General features: G+C 45.8%; 1 protein-coding gene across 1 annotated transcript in view; it reads left to right on the top strand.

Moving 5' to 3' along the window:
- The first annotated feature begins 887 nt into the window (after window positions 1–887).
- The window catches only part of LOC140194870 (lipoxygenase homology domain-containing protein 1-like), a 351891-nt gene continuing 339953 nt past the window's right edge, over window positions 888–12825 (top strand). The window contains exons 1-3 of the mRNA XM_072252157.1: window positions 888–990; window positions 7495–7654; window positions 11345–11503. Of these exons, the coding sequence (XP_072108258.1) occupies window positions 7510–7654; window positions 11345–11503 (304 nt within the window). The 5' untranslated portion in view covers window positions 888–990; window positions 7495–7509. The remainder of the gene's footprint in view (window positions 991–7494; window positions 7655–11344; window positions 11504–12825) is intronic.

Below are 12825 nucleotides of genomic sequence, written 5' to 3'. Positions count from 1 at the left end.
CACAGTGAGTGGTGGGTGCATGGAATGCACTGCCAGCGAAGGTGGTGGAGGCGGATACAATAGGGTCTTTTAAAAGACTCTTTAATAGGTACATGGAGCTTAGAAAAATCGAGGGCTATGCAGTAGGGAATTCTAGGCAGCCTCTAGAGTAGGTTACACGGTCGGCACAACATTGTGGGCCGAAGGGCCTCAATAGGCTGTAGATTTCTATGTTTCTATGTATGTTTCCACCCCACCACCCAACATAGAACACTACAGCACTGAAATAGACCTTCGGCCCATCTAGTCCATGCCAAACTGTAATTCTGCCTGGTCCATTTGACCAGCACCTGGACCATAGCTCTCCGTAGCCCTCCCATCCATCCATCTATATATGTATTTTATTTCAAGATACAGCACAGAACAGGCCCTTCCGGCCCAACGAGCTGCATCAGCCAGCAACACACCGATTTAACCCTTACCTAATCACGGGTCATTGCCCAATTAACCTACTAACCCGTATGTCTTTATACTGTGGAAGGGAAGTTACTTCGCCAATCTTCTCCTCAATGTTGTAGCCTGTCCATTCCCTAAATTAAAGAAAAAGGTTTTGCTGAGATAAGTTACTGTGAGGGATTTACTGACGATTTCCCACCGGGATCATTCTGAGGTCCTCAGTGGGCGACCCCGATCCCATCCCTACCGCTCCACATGTGTGGGGAGAATCCCAGTGCCCCCGCACCGCTGCGCCCCGCTCGCCGGTTAACCTCTGCTCTCTGGGCGGTGCCCCGCCTTACAATGACCTGTAATTAAATCAGAGGCGATCGGCTTGATTTCGGAACTGCCGTCTTCACTTCCTTAGTTACAGAGAGCATTGGATAACAAGCAGAAGCGCAGCCGACCTGGGTACGACAAGCTCAGCATGCCGTCCTGAGGACTCTGCCTGTCCTCAAGGGGCAACGGGAGCCGGCCCGAGCTCACCTCCACCCCACTGTTAACGGCGATACACAGGTGAGATTTCTGAACGGTTCGTAAGCACGCCATCGCCTCCTCTTTCCTGGTGGCGTCAGTTAAACGGTAAGACATACGGCCATTTGGCCCATCGAGCCTGCTGCTTGTTTTTATGTACTGCACTGAACTGCCTCATTTTAGGATAACACACACAACAAGCTGGAGGAACTCAGCAGGTCAGGCAGCATCTATGGGAAAAAAGTACAGTCGACGTTTCTAGCCAAGACCCTTCAGCTGAACTGGAAAGGGGGGCAAGACGCCAGAATAAAAGGTGGCGGGAAGAGGAAGGAAGGTGATAGATGAAGCCAGGTGGGTAGGAAAGGTAAAGTGCTGCAGAAGAAGGTATCTTAAAGGAGAAGAGAATGGGCGTGGGAGAAAGGGAAGGAGGACGGGACCCAGGGGGAGGTGGTAGCAGAGGTAAGAGGCCAGAGTGGGGAATAGAAGAAGAGAGAAGGGGGAAGGGAAAATTACTTGAAGGATAAGTTGATGCTCATGCCATCAGTTTGGAGGCTACCTAGACGGAATACAAGATGTTACTCATCCACCCTGAGAGTGGCACAAGAGACGGCCATGGACCGACATGTTGGAATGGGTTTTGACAAACTGTTCCCCCAATTTATATTGGGTCTCACCAATATAGAGGCGGCCGCACCTGGAGCACCAGATACAATAGACAACCCCAGCAGATTGGCAAGTGAAGTGTTGCCTCACCTGGAAGTGTGTGGATGCCTGGGAAATGGAGGAGATCTGGGTGATGGCAGCATCAATGCTGGAGGAAGGGAAATCCCATTCTTTTGAAGGAGGACATCTCTGATGTCCTGGAAAGGAAAGTCTCATTCCAGGAAGAGATGCTGGGGGGGACGACTGAACAGAGAAAAGAGAACAGCAGTTTTACAGGGGACAATGTGAGAAGAGGTATAATGGAGTAGTGATCATAATATGATTGAATTCATCCTGAAATTTGAGAGGGAGAAACACAACTCACATGTATCAGTATCGCAATGGAATGAGAGAGGAGTTTGCCCAGGTAGATTGGAGGATACCGGTGGGAATGACAACAGAACAGAGATGGCTGAAGTTTCTGGGAATAGTTCGCAAGGCGCAGGATAGATATATCTCACAGAGGAAGAAGTTCCCAAATGGCAGGAGTAGGCAACCATGGCTGACAAGGGAAGTTAAGGACTGCATAAAAGCCAAGGAAAGGTAGCAAAAGTGAGTGGGAAGTTGGATGATTGGGAAGCTTTTAAAATCCAACAAAAGGCAACTAAAAAAACTGCCTGGTATGGGAACTGTACTTCCCTCAATCGCAGGACTCTGCAGAGAGTGGTGTGGACAGCCCAGTTGATCTGCAGATGTGAACTTCCCGTGATTCAGGACATTTACAGAGACAGGTGTAAAAAAGGGCCCAAGGGATCATTGGGGACCCGAGTCACCCCAACCACAAACTATTCCAGCTGCTACCATCTGGGAAACGGTACCACAGCACAAAAGCCAGGACCAACAGGCTCCAGGACAGCTTCTTCCACCAGGCCATCAGACTGATTAACTTATGCTGATACAATTATATTTCTATGCAACATTGACTGTTCTATTGTACATACTATTTATTACAAATTACTAGTAATTGCACATTCAGATGGAGAAGTAACGTAAAGATCTTTACTCCTTGTATATTTAGGATGTCAGAAATAAAGTCAATTCAAATAAAAGAAACGGGAAAAGGAAGGTGGAGGGGACCTCGGTGAGGTGATAGACAGGTGAGAAGAGGTGAGAGGCCAGAGTGGGGAATAGAAAAAGAGGGGAGGGGGAGGGCATTTATTTTTTAGTGGATGGAGAAGTCAATGTTCATGCCATCAGGTTGGAGGCTGCCCAGACAGAATATTCATGCTTCTCCAACCTGGTGTGACCTCATCTTGGCACAAGAGAAGGTGCTCGACGAAGTAGTCCCCCAATTTATGAAGGATCTCACCAATGTCGAGGAACTGCATCAGGAGCACTGGACGCAGTGGTGACCCGACCCGAGCAGAACCACGAGGAAGATGTTGCCTCACACAGCAGGTCTGTTTGGAGGCGAGGGAGGAGGTGAATGGGCAACTGTAGCACTGTGCCACCTGCGGTGATACATGCTTGGGGGGGGGTGAGATTAGTGGGGAGGGACGAATGGACAAGAGAATGATTTGCTCCTTATAATTTCAAGCATTCAGGCTTGGCGGTGATAGAAATGGCCAGGAGTGAAAATGAAACAATTTTACTACCTCAACAAGTTGAGAAATATGAAGGCATTGTAATCATCTTGAATGTTGCCATGTCAATGAAGATTTGGAGGGTGCAACTCAATTGCATTGCATAAAGGCGGTCCATTATCTGCACTAGGTGTCAGCTGATTTGGTTCATTTACAACCAATCATAGCAGTGTACATGATGAATTCCTCCTATAACTATTTGGAAATAATACAGTTTTATAGAACTATTGGTAGTGTTCTGATTTGTTCTGTATTTCATTTAAAAATGCAATTTGTTACTCAGTTAAATGGAAGTTTGTCTTTCTCTATACCTTCTAACTATGTCCATACTATTTCAGCTAATTGGGGCAGGCACTATTGGAACAAAATGTGCTGTTCCTGATTAACTGGAATCCACTGTATGTTCACGTATACACAAAATAATCTGCTGATGCTGGGATCAAAGCAACACTCACAACATGCTGGAGGAACTCAGCAGGTCAGGCAGCATCTGTGGAAACGATGAGTCAATGTTTCGGGCCGGAACCCTTTATAGGGCCTCTGCCCCTTCCCTCTTCAGTCCTGACGAAGGGTTCCGGCCCGAAACGTCGACTCATCGTTTCCACGGATGCTGCCCGACCTGCTGAGTTCCTCCAGCGTGTTGTATGTTCACATGTAATCCTATTGTAACTAATAGTGTGTTTTATGTACTGCTACTACAAAACATTTCACCACACAAATCTGTGATACTAAAGCTGATTTTGATATTTATTGTAAACTCTTTGCTGTGATCTGATTATTTTAATATTTCTTAATTTGCGAAACCTCTTTGAAGAGCCAATCTAGAACAAGCTCAATGAGGAAGTAGTAGATAATCTGTTGGCCAGGGTGGACCATGGACGTTGTGTCCCGGCTGTCTAGATACACAAGCCTGGGCAGTGCGATACGGAGAGCGAGCTGTTGACAATGTAGCAAGCTCCCCATCTCCACACGTCTGATGAACACAAACGAACGGCAGAGACCAACAGGGTGGGTGGCGTCGCAGGAGTTGCGATCTAGTGTTAAGCTCAATGTGGGACTGCCTTAGGGACTCCTGATCCAGTATTTTCCCTTTGGGTTCACTCCCGAAGCCTTCCCCATGAGTGGGTGTAGCCGCAAGGCAGCGGAGGTTTGAGATCAGAGTCTTCCGTCTGCCGGATAAGCTGCCTTGCACGGCTGTCGAGCCCCGTGTGCCCGAAGCGACTGGTTTAAAGGCGCCAGTGACCCTCCATCGCCCCTTCTCCTGTTAGTGGAAACGGTTTCGCCGGGTTTGCACCTTGCGGATTTCGCAGCCCGCCTGGGTGGTGGGGACGCTGTTCAGATGAACCCGCTCCAGTTAACCTCCATCTCTCACGGTTGTGGACGAGAGCCTGGGCTGCAGCAATGCTCCCTCCGGCCCGCTCCACGATGTTGTCCGCCCCGTGGGTCAGACAGCTGACAGCCGGTCAGGAGCTGGACTCGGTTGTCTGAGGCTATTTGAAACCCAGGCCATTGGGAGCATTTAATAGTTAGTGGGAGTTTATACCCATCTATCCCCCCCCCCCGCACCTCAGCGCCAGCGGCAAATTACACACTCCATTGATGGCGTTGCGGCTTCATGTCGCCATTAGCAACAGGGCATCAACCAATCGGCTAAAGGGGGCGAGTCTTGAACGGCGACAAAGCAAGTTACACAGAAAATAAACTATCGGAAGAGTTAAGACAACGGAAACTACAACAACTCCACCCATTTAAAAAAAACAGAAGGAGAAGAGTTTTAAATTAATTATATACATTGGATATCTCAGTGATAATAAACTTTTCTAGCTGCGGGCGCAAAGCTTGATAGACAGGGGAATTATCAAATCACCTCCTCTCTGCCGAGTTGTAATGTCGTCACGATCTCAAAAGGCGGGACAAAAGACGACCCACAAGCGGTTCCGACCGAGGTTAACCGGATTAGTGGGTTGGGTTCATTATAAGTGTCCTAGACATTTTCACAAGTTAAAGATTCAAAGGGAAGAGATTCCTCACTGAATAAAGGAGTTGCAGTACTGTTTTATGAGGAGAGCTGAGCAACCGAGGGCCTAGGAAGGTGAGATAGAGGCGTACAAAATGATAAAAGGAGTGGGCAGCCAGAGACTTTTCCCCAGAGCAGAAATGGCCAATACCAGGGCGCGTAATTTTAAGGTGATTGGAGGGCAGTCTAGGGGGGATGTCAGAGGCAACCTTTCTTCTTACAGAGTGGTGGGTCCGTGGAACATCCTGCCAAGAGTGGTGGTAGATGCAGATACGTTGGGGGCATTTAATCCATGGGTGATAGAAAACCAGAGGTCTATGTAGATTGATCTTAGAGAAGGTGAAATGGTCGCACAACATTGTGGTCCAAAGGGCCTGCACTGTGCAATACTAATCTGCAGTGTTTATGAAAAGTGTTCACATCCTCCCCACCCCAGGCCCGAACGTTTTCATGTTTTATTGTTCACAACAGTGGATTTAATTTGGCTTTTTTAACACTGATCAACAGAAAAATCTCTTTCATGTCAAAGTGAAAACAGACCTCTACAAAGTGATTTAAATTCATTACAAATACAAAACACAAAATAAGTTGATGGCACAAGTACTCAGCCTATTTAATATGACCCACCAAATCATCACTGGTGCAGCCAATTGGTTTTAGAAGTCACATCATTAGTCAAATGGAGATCTGTGTGCAGTCAAGGTGTTTCAGTTGATCGTAGTAAAAAATACACGTGTCTGGAAGGTCCAACTGCTGGTGAGTCAGTATTCTGGCAAAAACTACATCAGGAAGACAAAGGAACTCTCCAAGCAACTTCGCAAAAAGATTACCGAGAAACACATGTCAAGAAAATTTCCAAGTCACAGAATATCCCTTGGAGTAAAGTGAAGTCAGTCATCGAGAAGTGGAAAGAATATGGCACAGCTGGAAATCGGCCATGAGCAGGCTGTCCTCAAAACTGAGTGATCTTGCAAGAAGGGGACTAGTAAGGGCAGCCACCAAGAGACCTCTGACAACAATGAGTGCAGCAAAATACAGGGAAATCCTGGAGGAAGACCTGATGCAGTCTGCAAGGTATGGCTTAACAGCAACAAAGTTAATGTTCTGGAGCAGCCAAGTCAGAGTCCAGACCTCTATCCAACTGAGAATTTGTGGCTGGACTTGAAAAGGGCTGTTCACTCACAATCCCCATGCAATCTGACAGAGCTTGACCAGTTTTGTAAAGAAGAATGGGGAAAAATTGCAGTGTCCAGATGTGCAAAGCTGATAGAGACCAATCCACACAGACTCAAGGCTATAATTGCTGCCAAAGGTGAATCTACTAAATACTGACTTGAAGGGGGTGAATACTTCTGGAATCAGTTATGTTGTGTTTTATATTTGTAATTAATTTAGATCACTTTGTAGAGATCTGTTTTCACTTTGACACGAAAGAGTCTTTTTCTGTAGATCAATGTAAAAAAAAAGCCACTGTGATTCAATGTTGAAAAACAATAAAACATGAAAACTTCCGAAGGGTGGGGTGTGAATACTTCTTATAGGCACCGTCTGTTCTACCACTCACTCAGAGGAACTGTGTATGAACAATTGTTAAAAATACCCGCAGGACTCCTATACTCAATGTGTGTCGTGCTGTGTCCAGGGGTTTCTGTAGATACCAGGATGGGAACCCCAGACCATTAAACCACATTTTATAACACTATTTACATTATCAATGAATGCTAGTATTTCTGTATATTCTATATTGGTAATAACTAACTTTATTTTTACATAATTTTTATAGTTGATGAATGCTCCTTTTTGTTGCGTGTCGCACCCTGAGCAACAATCCACAGTGAATTCCCAATATATGTAAATGTATATGGGCTGATGGCAGGTCATGCCAAAACAAGGCGAATCCCTTCCACAATGGCCAAGACAGGGCAAACTCTGCCATCATGGTGTGGGGAAAAAAAAGGGGTAAACCCTAACCACAATGGCCAAAACAGGGCCAATCCCAACCACAGTGGCCAAAACGGGAAACCCCCATCACGGTGGTGAAAACAGGGCAAGTCCACACCACCATGGCAAAAACAGGGCAAATCTCCAGAATGGACTCAACAAGCTCCTGCAGCAGATGTGTGACCCCTCCCAGGCCAGTCCAAGATACCCCAGCTCATTTTATAACTATTATTTTAGGGTAGCAATATTATTTTAATTTGTTCTGTAATATATCATTGAGTCAAATTTCTCCCTGATTTCCAGGAACGCAGGAAGAAAATGCCATCACAGACTCAGTACTATACCTCTTCAGCAGCTATGACTGGAATCTTGCAGCCTCAGATCTCTGACTGTGGAACCCAGACCCTCAGAGCAGTAGACCCTTACCCTGTTAACGCTGTAGCACGCATCCGCCCAGTGACCGGTAAGTACAAATGAGGGAAGGGCAGTACTGAGGAAGCAGAGAGGCTGCAGAAGGACGTGGACAGATTAGAATAGTCAAAGAAGTAGCAGATGGAAAACAGAGTAACTCACACAAAATGATGGAGGAACTCAGCAGGTCAGGCAACATCTATGGAAATGAATACAGTCAACGCTTTGGGCCGAGACCCGTCAATCAGAATCTCTTATTAGATGGAATATAGCGTCGGGAAGCTGCGGTTGTGTACTTTGGTAGAAGGAATAAGGGCATAGGCTGTACAGAATCAGAATCCGATTCTGTCTCTAACTTCAACCAGAATTGTTTCTTTGCTCTTAAAATTAGCCTTCCTTAGGTCATACCTGCACTACTTGTATTGTTCTGGATCACTGGAGTTCAGAAGATTGAGGGGGAACTCATTGAAACCTATTGAATATTAAAAGGCCTATTGAGAGTGGAAATGTAAAGGATGTTTCCTATGGTGGGGGGGGCGGGGGCGGTCAAGGACCGGAGAGCACAGCCTCAGAATAGGGGGACATCCATTTAGAACAAAGATGAGGAGGAATCTCTTTAGCCAGAGGGTGGTAAATCTGGAATTCATTACCACAGACAGCTGTAGTGGCCAAGTCACTGAGTATATTCAAAGTGGAGGTGAATAGATTTTTGATTATTCAGAGCATCAGAAGTTGTGGGAAGAAGGCAGGAAAATGGGGTTGAGAGAGATTTAAAAAAAATTAGCTGTGATCAGATGGTGGAGCAAACATGATGGGCCGAATGGCTTAATTCTACTCCTATATTTTATGACCTTGTGGAAATTAACCTATTGCATTTGCATCTGTAGGAATCTTCATGAAGGGTCTGGGCCTGAAGTATCATCTGTTTATTCCCCTCCATAGAAGTTGCCTGACCTGTTGAGTTTCTCTAGCATTGTGTGTGTGACTTAACATTTACAGCTCCTGCAAAATCTCTTGTGTTTCTATTTTGTTAGCTGGCCAAAACATTTAAATTTGTGAATCTGTTTCGTAATACCTCTTTATCCTATTTAGAATTCCTTTTTCTAAGGAGTAGATTGATCTCCCTGTTCGTTTTCCCAAAAGATGCCATTTTGGAAAACAATGGCTCCTCCATCCCATCTTCCTCAGCAGGGGTGTCCCCCAGGGCAGTGTGCTGAGCCCACTGTATACACTCTGCTCATACGTGACAGCACGGACAAATGTCCAAGCAATCCCATCGTCAGATTTGTCATTGACACCACAGTGGTGGGGCCTATCACCAACAATGATGAGACAGCCTACAGAGAGGAGGTGGCAGAGCTCGAGGCCAGGTGCCAGTCACATAACACTTTCTTAATGTCAACAAGGCAAAAGACATGGTTACCGACTTAAGGAGAACTCGATCCACTCACACCACCCTTTTCACTGGCAGCACAGCAGTGAGCAATTTCAAACTCCTGGGAATACTCTCATGGTTCCAGATCACACCTTACACAGTCAGGAAAGCTTGGTATGACATTGTGGACATCAGTCGGTCGTGGCTGCAAGAAGGCCAGAGTTGGGAGCTTAACATCAAAGGATGTACTTTGTATCAAAAGGACAGACAGGAAGGCATAGGCAGTGTTGTGGCTCTGATGGTAAGGAATGGGATTACATCTTTAGAAAGAGGTGACACAGGGTCGGAGAATGTTGAATCTTTGTAGGTGGAGTTAAGAAACTGCAAGGGGGAAAAAACTTTCTGGGAATCATAACAATATATACAGTGGCATGCAAAAGTTTGGGCACCCCGGTCAAAATTTCTGTTACTGTGAATAGCTAAGCGAGTAAAAGATGACCTGATTTCCAAAAGGCATAAAGTTAAAGATGACATATTTCTTTAACATTTTGAGCAAGATTACTTTTTTATTTCTATCTTTTACAGTTTCAAAAAAACAAAAAAGGAAAAGGGCCCGAAGTAAAAGTTTGGGCACCCTGCATGGTCAGTACTTAGTAACACCCCTTTGGCAAGTATCACAGCTTGTAAATGCTTTCTGTAGCCAGCTAAGAGTCTTTCAATTCTTGTTTGGGGGATTTTTGCCTATTCATCCTTGCAAAAGGCTTCTAGTTCTATGAGATTCTTGGGCCGTCTTGCATGCACTGCTCTTTTGAAGCCCATCCACAGATTCTCAATGATGTTTCGGTCAGGGGACTGTGAGGGCCATGGCAAAACCTTCAGCTTGTGCCTCTTGAGGTAGTCCATTGTGGATTTTGAGGTGTGTTTAGGATCATTATCCTGTTGTAGAAGCCATCCTCTTTTCATCTTCAGCTTTTTCACAGACGGTGTGATGTTTGCTTCCAGAATTTGCTGGTATTTAACTGAATTCATTCTTCCCTCTACCAGTAACTGTTCCCTGTGCCACTGTCTGCAACACAAGCCCAAAGCCTGATCGATCCACCCCCATGCTGGAGAGGGGTTCTTTTCATGAAATTCTGCACCCTTTTTCTACAAACATACAGTTGAAGTCAGAAGTTTACATACACCTTAACCAAATACATGTAAACTCAGTTTTTCACAACTCCTGACATTTAATCCTAGAAAACATTCCCTATCTTAGGTCAGTTAGGATCACTACTTTAAGAATGTGAAATGTCAGAATAATAGTAGAGAGAATGATTTATTTCAGCTTTTATTTCTTTCATCACTTTCCTGTTGGGTCAGAAGTTTACATACACTTTGTTAGTATTTGGTAGCATTGGCTTTAAATTGTTTAACTTGGGTCAAACGTTTTGGGTTGCCTTCCACAAGGTTCTCACAGTAAGTTGCTGGAATTTTGTTCCATTCCTCCAGACAGAACTGGTGTAACTGTGTCAGGTTTGTAGGCCTCCTTGCTCGCACACACTTTTTCAGTTCTGCCCACGGAGACCGTTTTGCTGAACACCTACGCTCTGTCCGCCAGAGAAAGCAGGATCTCCCAGTGGCCACACATTTTAATTCCACGTCCCATTCCCATTCTGATACGTCTATCCACGGCCTCCTCTACTGTAAAGATGAAGCCACACTCAGATTGGAGGAACAACACCTTATATTCTGTCTGGGTAGTCTCCAACCTGATGGCATGAACATTGACTTCTCTAACTTCCGTTAATGCCCCACCTCCCCTTCGTACCCCATCCGTTATTTATTTATTTATATACACCCATTCTTTTTCTCTCTCTTCTTTTTCTCCCTCTGTCCCTCTCACTATACCCCTTGCCCATCCTCTGGGCTTCGCCTCTCCCCCTTTTCTTTCTCCCTGGGCCTCCTGTCCCATGATCCTCTCGTATCCCCTTTGCCAATCACCTGTCCAGCTCTTGGCTCCATCCCTCCCCCTCCTGTCTTCTCCTATCATTTTGGATCTCCCCCTCCCCCTCCAACTTTCAAATCTCTTACTAGCTCTTCTTTCAGTTAGTCCTGACGAAGGGTCTCGGCCCGAAACGTCGACTGTTCCTCTTCCAATAGATGCTGCCAGGCCTGCTGTGTTCACCAGCAACTTTTATGTGTGTTGATTGAAATTCCAGCATCTTCAGAATTCCTCATGTTTGCGTGAATGAGGAGTTGCTGGGTGGCGGGACTCAATGGCCCCCGAAGGGCCTGTTCTGTGCTGTCCGTCTAAATAAAAGAAAAAGTCATAATTCTATCATGACTAATACATTAAAGCTGTTCTCCCCTGTTCTTTTCAAACAGGATTCCAGTTCAGAAACATTTCTGCACCCAGAGATAAACCAGTGTGGAATGATCCCAGAAGAGCACGTGAACAGTGCGCTGGTGCTTTAAGGAAGTACAGGGTGACCCTAAACCACAGGTCCACCGAGTCCGCCGTCAGCAGGAGAGCCCCGTATTCTGGTGAGTAATATTTGTGGTCCAGGAACCAAATCGGATGGATTGCACGAATGTGATGAGTATGCATGTGGCTGATTGATCGCGGGGTAAATCGATTGATCACAGGATGAACTGATTGATTGCGTGGTGAACTGGTTGAGCCTGCTATGTACGCAGGCTCTCTCTTTGTGCAGGCTTTCGAGTGCGCGTGTCTCCGATTCAGTGGACCTGGGTCGTCGCTCCCGCACTGTAAGTTAATAGTCATAGTCATAATCATTCTTTATTGATCTTGGGGGAAATTGGTTTTTGCTACAGTTGCACCATAAATAATAAGTAGTAATAGAACCATAAATAGTTAAATAGTAATATGTAAATTATGCCAGTAAATTATGAAATAAGTCCAGGACCAGCCTATTGGCTCAGGGTGTCTGACCCACCAAGGGAGGAGTTGTAAAGTTTGATGGCCACAGGCAGGAATGACTTCCTATGACGCTCTGTGCTGCATCTCGGTGGAATGAGTCTCTGGCTGAATGTACTCCTGTGCCCAACCAGTACATTATGTAGTGGATGGGAGACGTTGTCCAAGATGGCATGCAACTTGGACAGCATCCTCTTTTCAGACACCACCGTGAGAGAGTCCAGTTCCATCCCCACAACATCACTGGCCTTACGAGTGAGTTTGTTGATTCTGTTGGTGTCTGCTACCCTCAGCCTGCTGCCCCAGCACACAACAGCAAACATGATCGCACTGGCCACCACAGACTCGTAGAATATCCTCAGCATCGTCCAGCAGATGTTAAAGGACCTCAGTCTCCTCAGGAAATAGAGACGGCTCTGACCCTTCTTGTAGACAGCCTCAGTGTTCTTTGACCAGTCCAGTTTATTGTCAATTCGTATCCCCAGGTATTTGTAATCCTCCCTCATGTCCACACTGACCCCCTGAATAGAACCAGGGGTCACCGGTACCGGTAACCGGCATGAACCATTACTAACGTGACTCAGTAAAAAGATTTAATCCTATTTCTCCATTGTTGTTCCTGCTCTACAGCTGTTCTTGGCACTTTGGAGTAATAGCACAATGAACAATGTTCATTAACACAGACCCCTGTATTTATCTCATTCACATTGTGGTCTGCAGGAACATAAAGCATTCCAGCTCAGTACAGGCTAGTCAGCCCAAGAGGTCGTGCTGACTTCCTAACCTACTCTGAGATCAATCTATCCCTTTCCTCCCACATAGCCCTCTGTTTTTCTACCATCCATCTGCGTATCTAAGAGTTTCTTAAATGCTCCTAACTTCTCTGCCTCTACCACCACCTCTGGAAGTGTTTTCCACACACCCACCT

This window comes from Mobula birostris, chromosome 3, assembly GCF_030028105.1.
Source record: "Mobula birostris isolate sMobBir1 chromosome 3, sMobBir1.hap1, whole genome shotgun sequence".
NCBI classification, from domain to species: Eukaryota; Metazoa; Chordata; class Chondrichthyes; order Myliobatiformes; family Myliobatidae; genus Mobula; species Mobula birostris.
This window is presented reverse-complemented; position numbering and strand designations above follow the sequence as displayed.